Raw genomic sequence first — 18,966 nt, forward strand, 5'->3', positions numbered from 1 at the left:
GCACGTTTCATTTAAATAATTCGATATGTATAAATACCTCAGGGTTCAAACGATGTTCATTTAACAGTATGAAAAAATTCCAAGATTCCCCCTTTGAGACGCCCCTCTAGCTTGTCAGGTTTTTATATTCGGCTTTAAAAAGTCTACGAGGATTATGCATTGCAAAATAAATAGATAATAGCGTTGAAAAGCTGTGCGAGGTAGTGCGAATGTCTTTTGTATGTTAAAAAGATGTAAACATTTCCCATTACAAATCTCCCTATGAAATATTTTTACCGAGTAAAATATTATAATATGGTAATGAAGATATTTTTGATATTTTTACTTTCATATGTAGATTTCAATTGCATTTCTTTCACAGATATGTGTATGTTTAATAAAAATGAGTTTAATGGCAAAGTGTGTTTCTCTGGGGCAAAGAGGTCTTCTAACTTAGCCTTAACTCTGTACACAGATACTGTAATGCAGGGGCTTCTGATCTTGGTTGTTCGCCATTTTTAAGGCGTATTGTGATCTTTTCTTTCGCCTGCAGGTTTGGATAGGGCAAATACCCTTTTACACATGACAATTTTTTAGTTCACCGCTGTTATTTTGCTAAGGGTTCAAAGCTAGCAAACAGAAATTAAAATTTTGTTTCACATTGATAACCAAGCACTTATTACCATTCTCAACAAACAAACCCCAAAAACTCATTAATAATATTACTACGTCTTTTCATAATGAATTAAGTAATATTTGTTTTATGGCAGGTCACATACATGTAGCTACAAAACATAAAACAACTGGTGATTTAGTCTCTTGTAATAAACAGTGCCAACGTTTTAGGCAGGCTGCATCTTACGCAGAGACCAAACCATCGCCGGTACCCAGCTCCTTGCTCATTTGCAGCATGAAATAGATAAACTATATTGGACTCAAATAGACTGCCATGTAGTAATCCTATTTATTGATTTAAACCTTTTATAAATGTTAACATAGTTGAAGTTCACAGGAATAAATAAGTAATACTACTATAAATACATGTATTGCAATAATATTCAATGATAGGCTAATTAGTTTTAACTTACAAATTGAGGGTCTACATTTCAGTTGCTGTTGCACGATTTTTGTAACCGGAACCAACACAACCACACTAAATTTAGATTTTCATGAATGGAGTTTAAAATCCCGAAAAGGCTCACTACAAACTACTCCATGCAACACTCTCTGAAAACACAGATTGGTCATACCAGACTGGCCTCCACCTATATCAATAAATGTGTATGCAATACGGACTTACATCGTCTTAAATATCACCCTTAAAATCTGTGGTGCAGTTTTTAGCTTACTTGTAAGTTGAGAGCCTTTCATACTTTTCAGATTTATATTATAATAATAATTCTACCCAGACTAATAACAATGACATTAATTTTTTTAATATAAAAATATTTTTGTACTCGTCTGCCTTTTCGATTGATTTCTAAAGGCATTTGCGGGTTAGTGAAGTGACAGTAACACCAAACCAGAATAAGAGGGTGTTGATGACAAAATTTTGATAAGTACTATAATTTGTGAATCAACCAAATCGCAAAATCCTCGAAAATTTAGTGTTCAGCAACGATAAAAAAAAAATTGTCAACTATCAAAATCTTATTCATTTTATCTGTATTTTTTGAAGAATAACTTTCACTAAAAAGAATTGCTTTATTGTTTTGGAATTTGTCCTTTCTCATGAGAGGGGGTTGGTAATATTTTTTTTTATTAGTTTTATGATAAAAAATCTACACTTATAAATATTTCAGTTCCCTTGAATCAGAGTGACCGAATGACCTTTTCATTTGGTATTTTTCAAATCATTTGATAGGCAAAGTACTTTTAAGATAGTTAAGTAAATCTTTTAAAATTTTGTCATTATCAAGTTAAAATAAAAGGTCAGTTCCTAGAAATTAATTATATATTTCAACTACCATTAACCGCCCAACAGGGAGTCCAAAAATCAACATTTGATTAATTAATTTGTGCGGTCAGTGAACTTGTGATACATATATTTAACTCAGGAAATCACACTACCTAACGGAAGTTTTGCAAATCAATAAACAACAGGGCAGAGTATGATTTCCTCAAGAAAGACCATCGTGGTCGGCATTAAAATGTATTGAGTCAGTTTTAATCAGCCTTTTAATAATAAAGTGGAGAAACAATGCAATAACCCTTTCCCTCTCAAGAATAAAGAATTTTTAGAGATACATGTAACAACGAATGAGTGGGAAGAATGTCTGTGTCCTAAATGTTTCGAAGGTGATAAAGTGGATAAAACATTAGTTCAATCTTTGGACATATAATATATTATATGCAATCTTCTATGTGAACTTAGCCATCAAACATATCTCTTTATTTTAATTAGCCTACATTTTAATTAGTACAGTTATTTCATAATTAGGATGTATGACTCCTATAATGGTTATACCTACTACACTGGTCCTCTGTTTTAATGCCGATTATCTACTGATTTTGAAATAAATATTCCCAGTCATTTGCATCAAACTATACAAGTAAACGTAATTACTTTTTGTGGACCATGCATATTACTTTACAAGACTACATCTTGTTTTCTTGGTACCACATACACCAGCTATGTAGGAGTAGGATGAAGGGAAATCATGCAACTTTATCAGGCAAAGGCATTAACATAAATGTACATCAATCGCGTTTTACATAGTGACTTTAGACACATTTAGAAAAATGCTTTTACATGTACATGACTATAAGCATCTCAATAAAGTAAAACCAATAAAACGACTTGCATATCTTAGAATAATTACGTTCTCGTTGCCAACTGCACTGTACGTAGCAATATCATCTAAACTGATTAAAAGGAAAAGATCATAGTTTGAATATACAACTAATATCATTATGGCATAATTTTGTTATTGCATGCGATATTGCTGTTGTCGATACAGGAAGCCATCAAATTAAAATCCTCAAGAAAATAGTAGCTTCAAATCACAGTTCGGACCCAAAGGATGCAAAGTGCACCAATTCAACTACCTTCTGGACAAAACAGTCACAACTGAGACCCGACTGGTGGTGACGGACAGTGTCAATGCCTGTGTTAAGGTTTTCACCATTGATGGCCAACTAGTACAAATATGCGGGGGATATTTTTATTTTTTTATGGAGTAGCAGTATCATACGACGGATATTTCATATTTCAGATATATGTAAACACTCTGTCATAACACTCGACCCTGAAGGAAGTTCCTTTTATTAATTCTAAGAATTCGGGTCAGGGATCAAGCAGCTTGATCACCCGTATTTTGTAGCAGTCGATCAAAGCAAGCAAATCATTGTGACCGACTCTGGAAACAGTAGCATTAAACTATTCCATTTCGACGGTAAGCATTTACAAATGATTTTACAGAACGATTTTAAACTTACCAATGAAATTTTTTTTTTAATCTGCGAAGACTGTGTCTAGATGGTGATGGGAACATAATTGTGATATATTAGTTGTGACGCAGTACGACACAGGGAAACGTCACGAGCTGACAGTCTTCCGGTATAGACAAGAGGATTTCCGAACGCTCAATTCTGCGCAATTCTATGCAATCTCCATATAGTGTTTCAATATTCATTTTTTGTAATACACGGTATATAAATAGTGTGTGCTGGATAATTATTATATACTGTACGAAAGTAAAGAATCTAATAAATATATTGCTGAACTACTGGAAACACTCTTGTAGTGCATGTATTCTTTACTAAAACTTCAACATGATCAATATAACAATCAATATCACAGTCAAAAAGTACATGTATATATTAAAAACAATAATATATGAAAGACAATGATCTAGATAGTTGTATTTCCCTTGCATTCTCAATTCTGTTTATCGTTCCTATACACTTCATTTTCATGCTTGAATGTAAAGGTATATTTTGATTTTATCGGTCGGTTGTTTTTTTAGAGACAAATCTGCTTTTCAACAAGGGTAAATCCTTCAATTAAAGTCAATAATAGTATTTTTTATATTTCAATATTTTAAAATATCCACAATGCTAGTATGAAAAATGGCAATAACAAACTCAACCATCTCAAATATCCATAAAACGAAATACAAATTCAAAGCAGAGCAACACGGAGCTCTAAAAAGATAGAGGTATAGGATCAGGTGCCTAGGAGGAGTGAGCATCCTCTGCTGACCGGTCACACCCGCCGTGTGTTCTTAGTCGTAATCGGGGAAAAAAGAAAAGTCCGTAGACAATAAGGTGATTAATTATGGTCTACAATTAGTATGGAATACGTCCGCCAGCATGCATTAAATTTTCTAACGTTAAACAAATAATGGAAGAATCGTGTTTCACTATAAGTACTCGTAGGTAAATGCTAGTCAGAGCTCTCGAGTTCATGTAGAATCAGGATTTACTTGTAGATCCCTAGGTTATGGAAGCTAATAATTTCCTTAAAAAAATAACCTCAAGCCTATCGAAATTACTTGACGAAATATTATATTACATATCAAAAGGGAATGAAAAGTCTATGTCATTATCCAATAGTTTTCATGTCTGTACAGCTATTAATAAATTGATCAATACTTTTTTCTTAAGAATTTAAAAAGAACTCAAACATTGATTAATATATACAGTATAATATTAATTTAATTATTAATTTAATCAAATTTAACGAGGAAAGGTCTAATTTGTTCTGCCCTAGATTTTTTTATGAAAATTTACACATTTTCTTCTTTTATAATAATTATAAAAGAATCAGACGTTTATCACATCGTTTATTTAAGAGGTCATTTCGAAGTTGGGATTTTGCTTGAAATGTATCAATTTTGCACATTGTTTTTCATTTTATTAAAAGACACGACTGAACTACATACTGGGAGGAGGCATGGAGTTGATGACCCCCTGGAACCCCCCAACGTAGACAGAGTCCGGCAGGTCGTCGTCATGGTTACTCTCTCTGTCGCTGTTGTCGTCATCGCTGTTGTTGTCATTGCTATTGTTGTCACTGTTATGATCGTTGTTATCATTGTTGTTTCTGTTGTTCCTCTTATTCGAGTTTGAGTTGGATCCTTGGGAATTCCCATTCCCATTTAATGGCTTTATTGCCCTGTTGTGTAGAAAAACAAATAGATTTAAAGTAGTCGCACTTACATATTTCAGGAAAAAACTCAGGATTGTATTGTTTTCTGATAGTGTTTCTATATTACATATACAAACAACTGGCTTAGTTGCAGACCGGTAAAAATATTGATTTATATCAGAGGTTCTGGGTTCGATCCCAAATTCCGCCGTTCTACATTTATTACCCACACTTACACTTTACAGATACTCTCCATAGCATCAGAGCCCGTCATATCTAATGTTAAAACATCAAGCGGTTAAGTATCATTAATTTTTATTAATGCCATATATATGATAAGAAAAATTTAATTTATACATGTGTAGTCTATCACAAAATGTTAACACGAATTTGCACATAACTGTTCTATCATACTTTTGATTTGTTTAAATAAAAACTAACATTAAAAAGATGGAGAGGGGATCTTATCAAACAGGATCTAGCAAAGAAAATATCACTTGAAATGTATCTGTTGTAAATAAATTAAGTTTGATTTTGACCAAATAATTTCAGTCATATTAGAATATCAAAGGAAACATTACACCAAAATGAGTATAATTTATTTTAAAATATGCATAATTTATTCAGAATATGACCAAAATTGACAACAATTTTATTAAGCGACTTACTTGTTAGACAGTAACTTAAAGGCAGCGACCCCTGCAGCCACAGAGGCGGCGGCGCCCACAGTACCTGCTACCACCACAGCTGCTGCTTTCCAGGTCGACAAAGAACAGGTAGGTTTGTTGTTCATTAAAACGCATTCTCTGAGACCTCCACAGCTCAGCTTGTCACAACTGGAATCTAATACCCACAGATCAGAATATGTGAGTAACAGAGTTAAATAAAACCAAGCTGCAGATCTGAAGATTTGATTTACAGGCAGTAAAGCTGTCCCTCTAATTGAAAAACATGTACATTTCAAATGTCGGCGTATGAAAACGTGCGCTAGTTTTAAACTTGTAAATTTAATTTTCATAAAACATTCAAATGTAAAAATTCTTCAAAGCACTCCTAAATAAACTCGTTCGAAATTTCTCTACAAAAAATGTATTTGCGTATGTTAACTGAGCTGGCATCATGTGAAGACAAAAATGTGCGACTTTCTATGGGTTAACATAATTTGAAATATTTTTAATGCATTTATTTTAAAAGGGACAGACAGTTTATTACAACTGTTAATTTAAACAAAGTACCCCAAGTACAAAATTTCAAATAAACAACGACACGTGATTTGCAATAGGAACGTTGGGAAAAATTAACATACTACATACCGCTCTTTAGACCGATATAGATCAATGAGCTGGTCGTTGTGCCATCTATATTTGTAACTTTACAGCGATAATACCCAACATCAGTGCCTGTGATGTTGTAAATGGTAAGAGAGGGAGACAATAATGTACCCCCTCCATACTTGACGTTTGTCTGCGTGTTGATTACATTGAAACTAGCCTCGTTTTCACCCTGTCGTTCCCATGTGATCGTAGAATTACTTTCCGAATCGGTGATGGTCACATATATTGTCACATTGTCTCCGGACAATGGCGAATATGTCGTATCTACCATATTAATATTTGCTAGTTCTGGAAATAAAAGTAATTCTTATTAAAGCTTTGTCACAAACACTGTTTTAGAGTTAACAATGCATATTTATCCGAAAGGATACCTCACCCCTTCTTTGTTCGAAAAATTGCCAAAATAAATTCCTATAACACTTTAATATAAAAGCAAACTACAGTATTTCATGAAAAAAAACTTTTATCCTATCATTAAAACTAAAACATACGTTTCTGCACGAGAACGGTGAACACAGGCGTCGTGGTAGTCCCGTCATTATTGGTAACACGACATCGGTAATATCCACTATCCTCTGGCTTCGCATCATTTATTTCCAGTGAGGGGCTGTCAAGCGTACCCCCGGTGAAGCGACTGTGTGCTGTTATATTCACCGAGACGTAGAGATGGAAATAATAGCTGGTTCCTTTTTCCCATGAAATTGATTTCATTTCTGGACCAGAAGTGTAGTTTACTTGGAGAGAAAAGGAAGCCCGTGTTGCAACTGTGTGCAAGGCCATTCCCACCGATACTACAGGGGGTCCTATAAACATAACAGAGATTAATAATTTTCCTTATCTTGAAAACTGTAAGAAGATTAAGAGTTATCCGTACAATAGGACTTCGCTTTATGCAATATTCTGCTAGAAAATTACTTAGTTCAACAGCTCGTATTTTGTCCTGAATTATCAAAAATCAAAATCTTAGTAATACACACATCTCACCGTACACATGGACGGACGGACGGACGGACGGAACAGAGTAACAACAATATACCCGAACTTTCTTTAGAAAGTGCGGGTATAATAAACTTTTATTCTCTAGACTTATCGTATGCACGTACATACTAAGATTTCAAGGCCTTTAGAAACCCTAACATGCACCTCGGCACACGACGCAACTGTTTTGTATATCTTGTATATAAATCTGTGTTAGTTCCAGGGGTTTTCTTAAGTTGGACAAACAATAGACTTTAATTAGATATACACAAAAGTGCACCTAAGCACGCGACACAATTGTTGTGTTTATCTTGTATAATCTGTGTTAGTTCCAGGGGTTTTCTTAAGTTGGACAAACAATAGACTCTAATTAGATATACACAAACGAACAAAACTATGTCTAGACAAACAAAGCAGTAATATCCTGCCATATATAACAAAGGCAGTTGACAGTCTTTTCATCTTTAACATGTATCTAGCATATCTAGAATTAGACCTAAAAATAATTGAAATTGAAAAAAAAAATTCAAACCTTAAACCGATTATTAAATTTAATCATGCATTTTGGGTTCATAATCTTTATTTTGTTCAATAACCGGATGAACTGAGAGAGAGAGAGAGAGAGAGAGAGAGAGAGAGAGAGAGAGAGAGAGAGAGAGAGAGAGAGAGAGAGAGAGAGAGAGAGATTTCACTGATTGATTTATAATAGGAAACAAACATACTTTATCTAGTTTCATGCACATGCGCTCACACCTACAATAATTTTGAAACCAAAAAAAAAATATAAAGAATTTTAAAACGGCAATCTATGTTCATCGGAGTGCTGTTAATGATAGCGATCTGTGTTTAATGGAGAGACAATTAAAACTGCCTGGAACACCCCCCCCCACCCCCCCAACACCCCCCCCTCCCGTTTTTGGAAATTATATTATCATTCAGATCACCCCCTCCCATCCCTATAAAAGAGCTTTTGCATTTAATATATGTTTTAATGGTTCAGCTTGATCAAACTTGACTGAAAGGGAACTTAAAGATGGCTTAAAGACAACTTAAAAGGAGCGTAAATGCCACTTAAAGATACTTAAAGGTGGCTTAAAGATGGCTTAGAGAAGACTTAAAGAAGTTTGGACATTAAGGACCTATAAGCTCAGCTTAAAGGTGACTTAAAGGTGGCTTAAAGATTGTATATCTTTTAAGCCACCTTTACGCCACCTTTAAGCCACCTTTAAGGCCTTGCTTAAAAATTGTTTTTCGCCCTGTCCACTCGGTTTAAATTTATAACTGAACTAAGTACTTATAAACCTAACGGTTTCCATTTATGTATAAAATATTTTTTTCATTGAAGATCAAGTTCCGTATTTAATTCTAAATATATGCATGAATGTAAGTTATAAATTAGATATAATTGATTGTTGCAAACTGAATGAAAGTCATTGATTAAATAGTCACTAATTTAAAGGATATAAAAACCACCCGAAAGATATAAGTTGCCATGGCGTAGAGGAATGCTACTAAACGTAGGGCCCCGGGTTCAATCCTCCTCTTGTGCGAATTTTTGTTTCATTTTTTTTTTCTAGAAGAAAAACCGTTTTAATACCTTTTCTGTCATAAAATACATTTTATTACAAGATGTTTTAATGGCTTAAAGGTGGCTTAAAGATGGCTTAAAGGTGGCTTAAAGAAGTTTGGACATTAAGGACCTATGAGTTGTCCTTAAACGTGGCTTAAGGATAGTCTTTAAGCTACCTTTAAGCCATCTTTACGCTTTAAGCCACCTTTAAGCAGCACATAGAGCTTACATGTTGCTTAAAGATCGTCTTTAAGCTACCTTTAAGCACCTTTAAGCTATCTTTAAGAAGAACATAAAGATGGTCATTCATCCTGTGAAAAGCACTCCAAAACTGGACCTTTATACTTTTGATAAATAAAACCAGGAAAACTAAGATGTTCTTTCTTCGCTGAAGCCCGAAGTAAGAACTTTGACCAAAGGCCTACATATATTTACTAAAATCTGCAGCTGTTCATGCATGATAGGTTAAAATAAAGTTAGAACTTTGATTATGAAGTCGTATCTTAATCAGTTAGAATATGTATGAATACTCATATAAGATTGCAGATGAACTAAGGACCAAACACTTTACGTGACAGGAGGGACTTGCCAAAATTTTAGCTCTTTTTAACTAAAAAAAAACAAGGTTCGTTTATACATCGATCTTATACACATGCATATCAATTGCAATGTATATGCTAAACTAAAAGAAGATCAACTATTGTGACACATATTTTGAAATCGAATACGGTGAAAGTATTTTATTTGAAAAATAAACAATAATTTTATTTCTGGGAAGGAAGTGGCTAAATAGAAGTACTGAACAGTATAGACAAGTATGAATTATGGAACATCTAAAACGACATTAAAAGACTCAAAGAGTGTGGTTCAAAAAGACAAGACATGTTCAATGATTCTCGTTAACAAAACGAACGAACAAGATTTATAAAAATCTTAGAAGCTAAGCTACGTGTATATGTACGAGACATGAGGGAACTCATTTCTTCAAGATTATCCTCAATAGGAGTAATTTAGACAATTAATTCAAACCGTACAGTTATTTCTATGCAAGTGTATATGATTTTTTGCTGTTTCAGAACTATATGGAGTTTACCTAATGAAAGCTTTAAAAACATTACACATTATCAATGGATATTTGCATCTGTGTTCAGTAATAGTTCCATGTCTATAATAATTCATCCCTGATATTTGTTAAATGACCCTAGGGTAGTGGCATCATCAATTCATATACAATTTGTGTGCTAAAAAAAACTACTCGTGTGTTAAATTGTTATGACAATCACTAAATTGGACGGACCGGGAGCACAGGGGCATCGTATCCGCTCTACACTCTATGACATATATATAATAATACACAAGGGAAGAATCGAAAGTAGGACACGATTTGTAAACAATGTCAAAAAACAACTTACTTCACAAAAGTTACGCAAGTCCTCGCACACAATGTTGCAAATGTTGTCAAAAAACACGTTCACACTCAAATATTCCTAATAAACTCGGTAAAAATCGTTTTTATCCCATTAAAACCGCTGTCTGCTGCAGAAACCCAATCTCTTCGCCCAAGAAAAGATAACTCTGTACTTTCTCTCTATATATATGTTCAGTAATGATAGTAGAAATTTCGGCGGTAAACTTTAAAATGTCTGGGGAAATTTTAAATATTTTTTTCTTCTCTAAAATGTTAATGGAAAACTACGTTGGTGTTCCAATAAAAAAAAATTTTTATTATTTTTTTATTCAATAATTAAAATACTCTTAATTCATTTTTTGTCTTTGCAACCCATTAAACCTTCAAAATTAATTGTCGTTGCAGCAGAATTTCAGCATCGTTTTAATTGTCAATATCAACCCCTACTTTAAAAAAAAATAGCCTAGTATATTTACGTTTCTACAAAAGATTAAATGATAGGAAATATATTTAATTTGTTTTTAAACAATTGCATATTAAATTACGCTAATTAAAGTACATGCCAAATATATCGGAACGAATGTTAACTTATTATGCTAACGGTAGTAACATAATGATATGACGAAAATTTCTCCAGACATTTTACAGTTTACCGCCGAAATTTCTACTATCATTACTGAACATATAGAGAGAGAAAGTACAGAGTTATCTTTTCTTGGGCGAAGAGATTGGGTTTCTGCAGCAGACAGCGGTTTTAATGGGATAAAAACGCTTTTTATCGAGTTTATTAGGAATATTTGAGTGTGAACGTGTTTTTTGACAACATTTGCAACATTATGTGCGAGGACTTGCGTAACTTTTGTGAAGTAAGTTGTTTTTTGACATTGTTTACAAATCGTGTCCTACTTTCGATTCTTCCCTTGTGTATTATTATATATATGTCATAGAGTGTAGAGCGGATACGATGCCCCTGTGCCGGGAGGTAAATAAATCTTGTTAACGAACATATGAACGGTTGGACATACAGCTGATTCAAACATTTTCTCCACGTACACCTAAATTCTGTTTTTAAAAAATGGGAAATGCTGTAAAAATTGAGCGTCTTCAGAGAGAGTTCTTATTATACGCACTTGTTGTTACATTTACATATATTGTCGAGCTGACAGTCGTCCCATCCTGGTTTGTTGCCTGCATTCTATAATATTGTTCATCACTTATATTTACATCAAGGATGGTCAGTGATGGGAATGAAACATTACCGCCTTGGAACCGGTTATCGGACATGTCAATAGGACTATAAGATAATGTCGATGCATTTCTTCTTTCCCAGAAAAGGTCGGTTAGACTTGACGCAAATGTGATGTTTACTTCCAAGGTCACACTACTTCCTAAATATGCTGTGTAGGATGTCTTCGGAAGATAAATGGTTGGTGTATCTAAAAGAAATGAATGTGAGAAGAAGTGTGTGAAGTAGTTATGTTAATATATTCTAATTCAATGACAAACACAAACTTGGAACGGACCGAGAGGCAAATAAATCTTGTCTACGAACATATGAACGGTCGAACGGACAAGCTGATTCAAAACATTAACTTAAAGTTCACCTAATGTTTGTTTTAAAAATGGGGAAACGCTGCGATAAATGAGCTTCGTCAGCGAATGTTCTTACGATACGTACTTGTTGTTACGTTTACTGACAAATATATTAATGAGCTGACAGTCGTCCCATCCTGGTTTGTTGCCTGCATTCTATAATATTGTTCATCACTCACATTTACATCAAGGATGGTCAGTGATGGGAATGAAACATTACCGCCTTGGAACCGGTTATCTGACATGTCAATAGGACTATAAGATAATGTCGATGCATTTCTTCTTTCCCAGAAAAGGTCGGTTAGACTTGACGCAAATGTGATGTTTACTTCCAAGGTCACACTACTTCCTAAATATGCTGTGTAGGATATCTTCGGCAGATAAATGATTGGTGTATCTAAAAGAAATGAATGTGAGAAGAAGTGTTTGAAATAAGTATGTTAATATATTCTAATTCAATGACAAACACAAACTTGCAACGGACTGAGAGGCAAATAAATCTTGTCTACGTACATATGAACGGTCGAACGGACAAGCTCATTCAAACATAAACTTAAAGTGCACCTAACGTTTGTTTAAAAAATGGGGAAACGCTGCGATCAATGACCTTTGTCAGTGAATGTTCTTACGATACGTACTTGTTGTTACGTTTACTGACAAATATATTAACGAACTGACAGTCGTCCCATCCTGGTTTGTTGCCTGCATTCTATAATATTGTTCATCTGTCACATTTACATCAAGGATGGTCAGTGATGGCAGTGAAACATTACCGCCTTGGAACCGGTTATCTGACATGTCAATAGGACTATAAGATAATGTCGATGCATTTCTTCTTTCCCAGAAAAGGTCGGTTAGACTTGAAGCAAATGTGATGTTTACTTCCAAGGTGACACTACTTCCTAAATATGCTGTGTAGTATGTCTTCGGCAAATAAATGGTGGGTGAATCTAAAAGAAATGAATGTGAGAAGAAGTGTGTGAAATAGTTATGTTAATATATTCTAATTCAATGCCAAACACAAACTTGGAACGGACCGAGAGGCAAATAAATTATGTCTACGAACATATGAAGTTCACCTAATGTTTGTTTTAAGAATGGGGAAATACTGCGATCAATGACCTTTCTCAGCGAACGTTCTTCAATACGTACTTGTTGTTACGTTTACTGACAAATATATTAATGAGCTGACAATCGTCCCATCCTGGTTTGTTGCCTGCATTCTATAATATTGTTCATCACTCACATTTACATCAAGGATGGTCAGTGATGGGAATGAAACATTACCGCCTTGGAACCGGTTATCGGACATGGCAATAGGACTATAAGATAATGTCGATGCATTTCTTCTTTCCCAGAAAAGGTCGGTTAGACTTGACGCAAATGTGATGTTTACTTCCAAGGTCACACTACTTCCTAAATATGCTGTGTAGGATGTCTTCGGAAGATTAATGATTGGTTGATCTAAAATAAAACAATTTTAGATAAATCAAGTGAAAGGAAATATGGTATTTTGTTTTTTTCTTTAACAACTGTAATATATCAATGAAAAAAAATCGCATAGATACAATTGCTTCAAAGAATAATAAACCGATCCACTTACGAAGGGTTACATTTAATAAGAATCCCATGTAGCTAGGCCCGTAAACATTGGTGGCAGTAAAGAGATAGTAGCCGGTGTCGGCCACGGATACGTTACTAATGGTTATAGAAGGGTCGCCAATGGTTCCTCCAAGTATTCTGTCGTCAGTAATGTTAACTGTACTTCGGGTTAAGATATCTGAAGTATTGCTTTTCTCCCATCTTACTGATTGCACGGGTGTTTGAGATGTTACATTTAATTCAAAACGGACGGTTGTTTCTGTGTAAACGTCACTGAAGTTTTGCTGTTTAACCGCGATAATTGGAAAATCTATATAAAATAAATAAAGATACTCAAATTCTTTACAATCATATGCACATTCTTATTACATTCAAAGCCAAGGAAGAGTCCCGTGGGCGACATTGCTTATCAACAATAATGTTTTACTGACGAAAGAAACTGACTCGCTTCTCGGAAAATTATCTGTTCATTTCACTCTCATAAATTATGCGCAGTTGTTTTTTTTAAAGATAATTATGTTCTTTATTTATGCATCTCAATAAAATTTGATTATCAACATCAACCCACAGCTTTCTGACCCCAACATACTAGTACTGTGATAAAAATTTGTCATACTGATTGCCATTCTTCCAAAGATTTTTCTTCTGAAAAATTATAACACTTTATCTTTACTCAGAGAAGGGGTTAGGGATTTGGGGGTACGATATCAAATCATAAGGTATTACAAACAAACTAGACATAATATCAAAGATATTATCAAAAGACATGAAGATGAAAAGAGTTTAGAGTACTTCTTTACTAATCTCAGTAGAGCGGATAAAACAAAGAAAATACAGTAAACGTATTACATTTGGCTGTGTATTCTATTTTGCGTTTTTGGCAGAATGCAGCTTCCAGGAACTCAAGTACATAGCTAATTTATAAACGCAATGCATATTTCAAGAATAGTCACATTCAGGAATAAGCTAATTCAAATCCTCGCCAACTTGTTCAAAAACTATTTTCCGACCAATTTCGTTCACGTCAAATAGGTTTACAGTTTAAGACTAAGGTTCTAGACAGTTTACTTAACAAAGACCTTGGCTTTGCTATGACCTTGAACTTTCCACATTAAAACTTGATTTAAAGTCACTCCACACTTATTAATCACAGGTAGAATTATTAGAAAGTCTGAGCAAGATTTTGTCAAAGGACTGAAACTACATCTCGAAGATATATCGTGTGACTTTAGCCATTGACCTAAAAAAATATTTGTTTCATGCACACCTTGTACCCAAAATCACTATTTATGTAAAATGTCGATGAAGGCAAACAGAATAAACGGAAAAAAAGATTTGGTCCTAACAAGGATCTTCCAAAGAGTTCTTAAATATAAACGTGACCAATGTCAATTTGAAATGGTTTGAAGTTAATGAATATCCTTTATCCAAAGGCTCTGTTCAGGTATCGTATGGAAGAGAATCGGCCGAAAGGAGAGAAAATCTTGTCAAGAGAAGGATTTAACACATGCCTGCTTTGAACATAACTTTAAACCGCAAAAGTTAGTTTACGGTAACTTTATAATCTTGACCAACAAGTTGTATATGAACCAATTTAGGCTAAAACAAAAGAGAAAATATTTCAAGTTATGATGGACGGGATAACGAACGATCGAACGGACGGACGGACGGACGGTCGGGCGGTCGGAACGATCACTGCAATACATCTCAATGTAAAAGTTTGTTTATTTTCACTCTTTTTTCCATATTCATCAAATTAAAAAAAACTGCTAATATCCAGTAAATGTTGAAACCTAGTTGTGGCCCACTCCTAAGCAAATCATGGTTTGAAGAATATATATATATATATATATATATATATATATATATATATATATATATATATATATATATATATATATATATATATATATATATTAATCTGTTTCAATATTAATTTTAAACTGTATTGCATTCATGCTCATTTGATTTTGTTTTGTCAAATTTTTCCCTCCCTTCCCCGAAAGTATGACCTATCTTTTTCGCCTAAATATTTAAAGTACATAAAACTTGATATTTCTTGAAGATAGCTAAATTTGTTTCATATCAAAAACGTTCTAGTCTCCTTTGTCTGTATGTACATTTTCTTAGATTGGACCACTTTTCTTCCTCAATACCTTCTTTGACCTTCCTAAGTTCAAGATAAAACACATTTAAGCATCATTTTGCTACTGTACTTTTTCACAAATTTTAGCCACCCTTGTTCTCAGGAAGTATATATCTAATATTATTAACTTGAAGAAATATATATCTAATATTATTAGCTTGTTGGTTATTGTGAAATACATTTTTAAACGTTTTTCACCAAACATAATTTTCCCTAATTATTTCCCTGTTGAAGGGTGCCTTTCACTCGTTTTTACAAAACTTACATCAAACTGTGAGACATTAACCCTCAATTGCTTGTGTTATTTAGTATATCAAAAATGCTTTAGAAGTCGAAAAAAGGAAAATTGATAGCTCGACATGCAAACAACACATAATACGAAGAAAAATAAACTAAGTTAACTTAATTTTTAAGCTCAATAAAGCTCAAAACAACTTAAATTTATATTTACAATTGTCGACATTCAGATCAATCGGTATCGAGGTTATCATGCCGTCGACGTTGGTCAGTGCTAGGTGATAACGTCCAGCATCCGAAACTGTGACGTTACGTATGTCCAGAGAAGGTGACAAGTCGGTCCCACCGTCGTATCTAACGTCTGAATAAACCGTGTTATTAACGGAGAATGGAGTGACTGACATCGACAGCATGGTATAGTGGTAATAATATGAATGGATTAATGTTTTGCTATATATCCAGTTGATCCAGTATGCTTTTGGTTCGGAGGATATAGACACAGAGAGCGTGACGTCATCACCGGTGTTTACTGAGTATGTAGTCCTATCCACATTAATTCGCATTCCTTTAAAAGTAAACAATTAAAATAATTAGTAAAATTAATTTTGATATGAATTTCATATTAACAAGAACAATTATATAAAACTCATAAATGGAGCCTTAGATATCTCACCTCTGAAAGTAACATATACAGGTGTACTACGTCCAAGGCCACTTGAACTGTTAGCACAACATCTGTAGAATCCTAAATCAGAACTGCTCAAACTATAAATTCGTAAAGAGGGTGAATAGGAAGACCAATAAAATTTTGAAGAAGTGTTTATTACTTCCGCTTCGTTTAGGTCTAGGTCAATGGACTGAAATGTCCAGAAAACTCTACTTATTGACCCGCCAACGGAACAGGGAATTATCAATGTTTCACCCGGCATGCCAGTCATATTTGGTCCTGTGAAGGCAACTGGAGCATCTGAAACAAGCAAACATTGTTGCATATCCTCTATAATCTAAGTAAATTTAAATAACTTCATTCATAACTATATTGCATTAAGCTATTTCAGCAAGCTTAACTGAATTTTGAAGAAAGAAAAAAACAATTGAATAAAAAACATTTCACAATTTGATAGTATGTTTGTTAAGTTAATTTGTTATACATTTTACTTGACTTGTGTTTCAAAGCAAATATGCTTTTAATATATTTGAAAACACCATTACCTCCATCAAGATATGCTACAAAATCAAAACTGCTGTTTTTCCCGTATGAATTGAATGCTAAGCAATTGTAAACTCCTTGATCGTCAAGCTGGAAGTCTGTGATGGTTAGGGAGGGGTTCTGTAGAGTTCCCCCTATATATTTCCCCGTCAGACCAGTTGTTATAGCGCTGTCATATTTATACCATTGAATCATCTGCACTGGTGGGTATGATGATGTAAAATTGCACGTCAATGTCACGTTGCTGCTTGCATTTACAAAATAGGATCCGCCGGTTACCACATATGGAAGTTCTAGCCAACAAGATTAGACAAGAGGCCCATGGGCCACATCGCTCACCTGAGGAACAATAGGTATGATTAAATCAGCTTAATGGAGTCATAATACAAACTATCTGGTCAATGTACAAAAATACATGTAGATCCTGTATAAATAAATTCCATTTCCCCCCTACGATATTCTTATGTTTATAATCATTAGTCCCTTTTCTAACAAGTTTATTTTAAAGTCATATCACATGTTGACTATTGCAGTTATCAAAAGTATCCTTAACAATTGTTAATATATGGGAATAAACCTACATCAAACTCTGAACTTTCTTGTGAGGCCGAAGAATTGTCCTGGGGCCAAAGTCTTAACAATTATAAAGAATCAACGGGCTGATTAGTGTCTAAGAAGATTTCTGAAGATTAATTTAACATATTCCTATGTGAAACAACCCCCCTCAATGTGACTCCACCCTACCCCCGGGGTCATGATTTTCACAACTTTGAATCTACACTATCTGAGGATGCTTCCAAAAACAAGTTTCAGATTTCCTGGCTGATTAGTTTTTGAGAAAAAGATTTTAAAGTAATTACTCTATATATTCTATGTAAAATTTTAACAACCCTCAATGCGGCCCCACCCTACCCCCAGGGATCATAATTTTCAAAACTTTGAATCCACATTACCTGATGATGCTTCCACTCAAGTTTCAGCTTTCCTGGCTGATTAGTTTCTGAGAAGAGGATTTTTAAAGATTTACTGTACATATTCCTATGTAAAACTTGACATCCCCTACTCTATTTTGGCCCAACCCTACTCCAGGGTTGTCATTATTTTCACAACTTTGAATCTACACTACCTGAGGATACTTCCATACAAGTGTCAGCTTTCCTGGCTTAAAGATTCTTGAGAAGATTTTTGAAAATATCTCAACACTTTCCTTAAATTTTTAATATCTCTCCTTGAAAAAGGGTGTGACCTTTATTTTTCACATTTTTGAATACTCTTTGCCTAAGGATGATTTGTAAAAAGTTTGGTTGTAATTGGCCAAGTAGTTCTTGAGAAGATGTTGAAAATGTGAAAAGTTGACGGACAGACGGACGACAAACAAAATGTGATCAGAAAAGCTCACTTAAGCTTTCAGCTCAGGTGAGCTAAAAACTGAAGTTAACCTGCCAATAAGGTGATGCGGTATTCATATTCGAACATCTTGCCAAAAAATCCTAATCAGTAATAGTAATTAGACAAAAACTGACCATTCTGCATGATATGAACAGTGCGAGGCACTTTAGCACCGAGAAAAGTAAAATATTTGACAGAATGGACAGTTTAAGGCTTTTAACTTTTTTTTCAACATTATGTCTTTTCATTGATTATGAACAGTTTTTACGATGGTTTCGCTTCACTTCATTTATCTGGCACTATCCAATTAGCAAACAATTTGATTAAGGCCATATAGATTTTTTTTCGTTTGAGTATGTGAATAAACTAAATATTCAATAAAAGAACACTTGTGAAGACGATGTAAATTGCTTTATAAACAGTTTTTG

General features: G+C 34.1%; 1 protein-coding gene across 3 annotated transcripts in view; it reads right to left on the reverse strand.

The window, feature by feature from the left end:
* Positions 1 to 3,719: 3,719 nt before the first annotated feature.
* The window catches only part of LOC105328178 (hemicentin-1), a 52,909-nt gene continuing 37,662 nt past the window's right edge, over positions 3,720 to 18,966 (reverse strand). For 2 of the 3 annotated variants that reach the window (XM_066084757.1, XM_066084755.1), the window contains 12 exons: positions 17,152 to 17,442; positions 16,613 to 16,906; positions 16,154 to 16,504; positions 13,558 to 13,866; positions 13,107 to 13,418; positions 12,593 to 12,904; positions 12,040 to 12,351; positions 11,492 to 11,797; positions 6,897 to 7,208; positions 6,385 to 6,693; positions 5,740 to 5,914; positions 3,720 to 5,098 (listed from right to left, as the gene is read on the reverse strand). In XM_066084757.1, the coding sequence (XP_065940829.1) occupies positions 4,858 to 5,098; positions 5,740 to 5,914; positions 6,385 to 6,693; positions 6,897 to 7,208; positions 11,492 to 11,797; positions 12,040 to 12,351; positions 12,593 to 12,904; positions 13,107 to 13,418; positions 13,558 to 13,866; positions 16,154 to 16,504; positions 16,613 to 16,906; positions 17,152 to 17,442 (3,524 nt within the window). In that variant the 3' untranslated portion in view covers positions 3,720 to 4,857. The remainder of the gene's footprint in view (positions 5,099 to 5,739; positions 5,915 to 6,384; positions 6,694 to 6,896; positions 7,209 to 11,491; positions 11,798 to 12,039; positions 12,352 to 12,592; positions 12,905 to 13,106; positions 13,419 to 13,557; positions 13,867 to 16,153; positions 16,505 to 16,612; positions 16,907 to 17,151; positions 17,443 to 18,966) is intronic. The other variant, XM_066084756.1, reaches the window with a different exon arrangement.

The sequence above is a fragment of the Magallana gigas genome, chromosome 5, assembly GCF_963853765.1.
Source record: "Magallana gigas chromosome 5, xbMagGiga1.1, whole genome shotgun sequence".
Taxonomy (NCBI): Eukaryota; Metazoa; Mollusca; class Bivalvia; order Ostreida; family Ostreidae; genus Magallana; species Magallana gigas.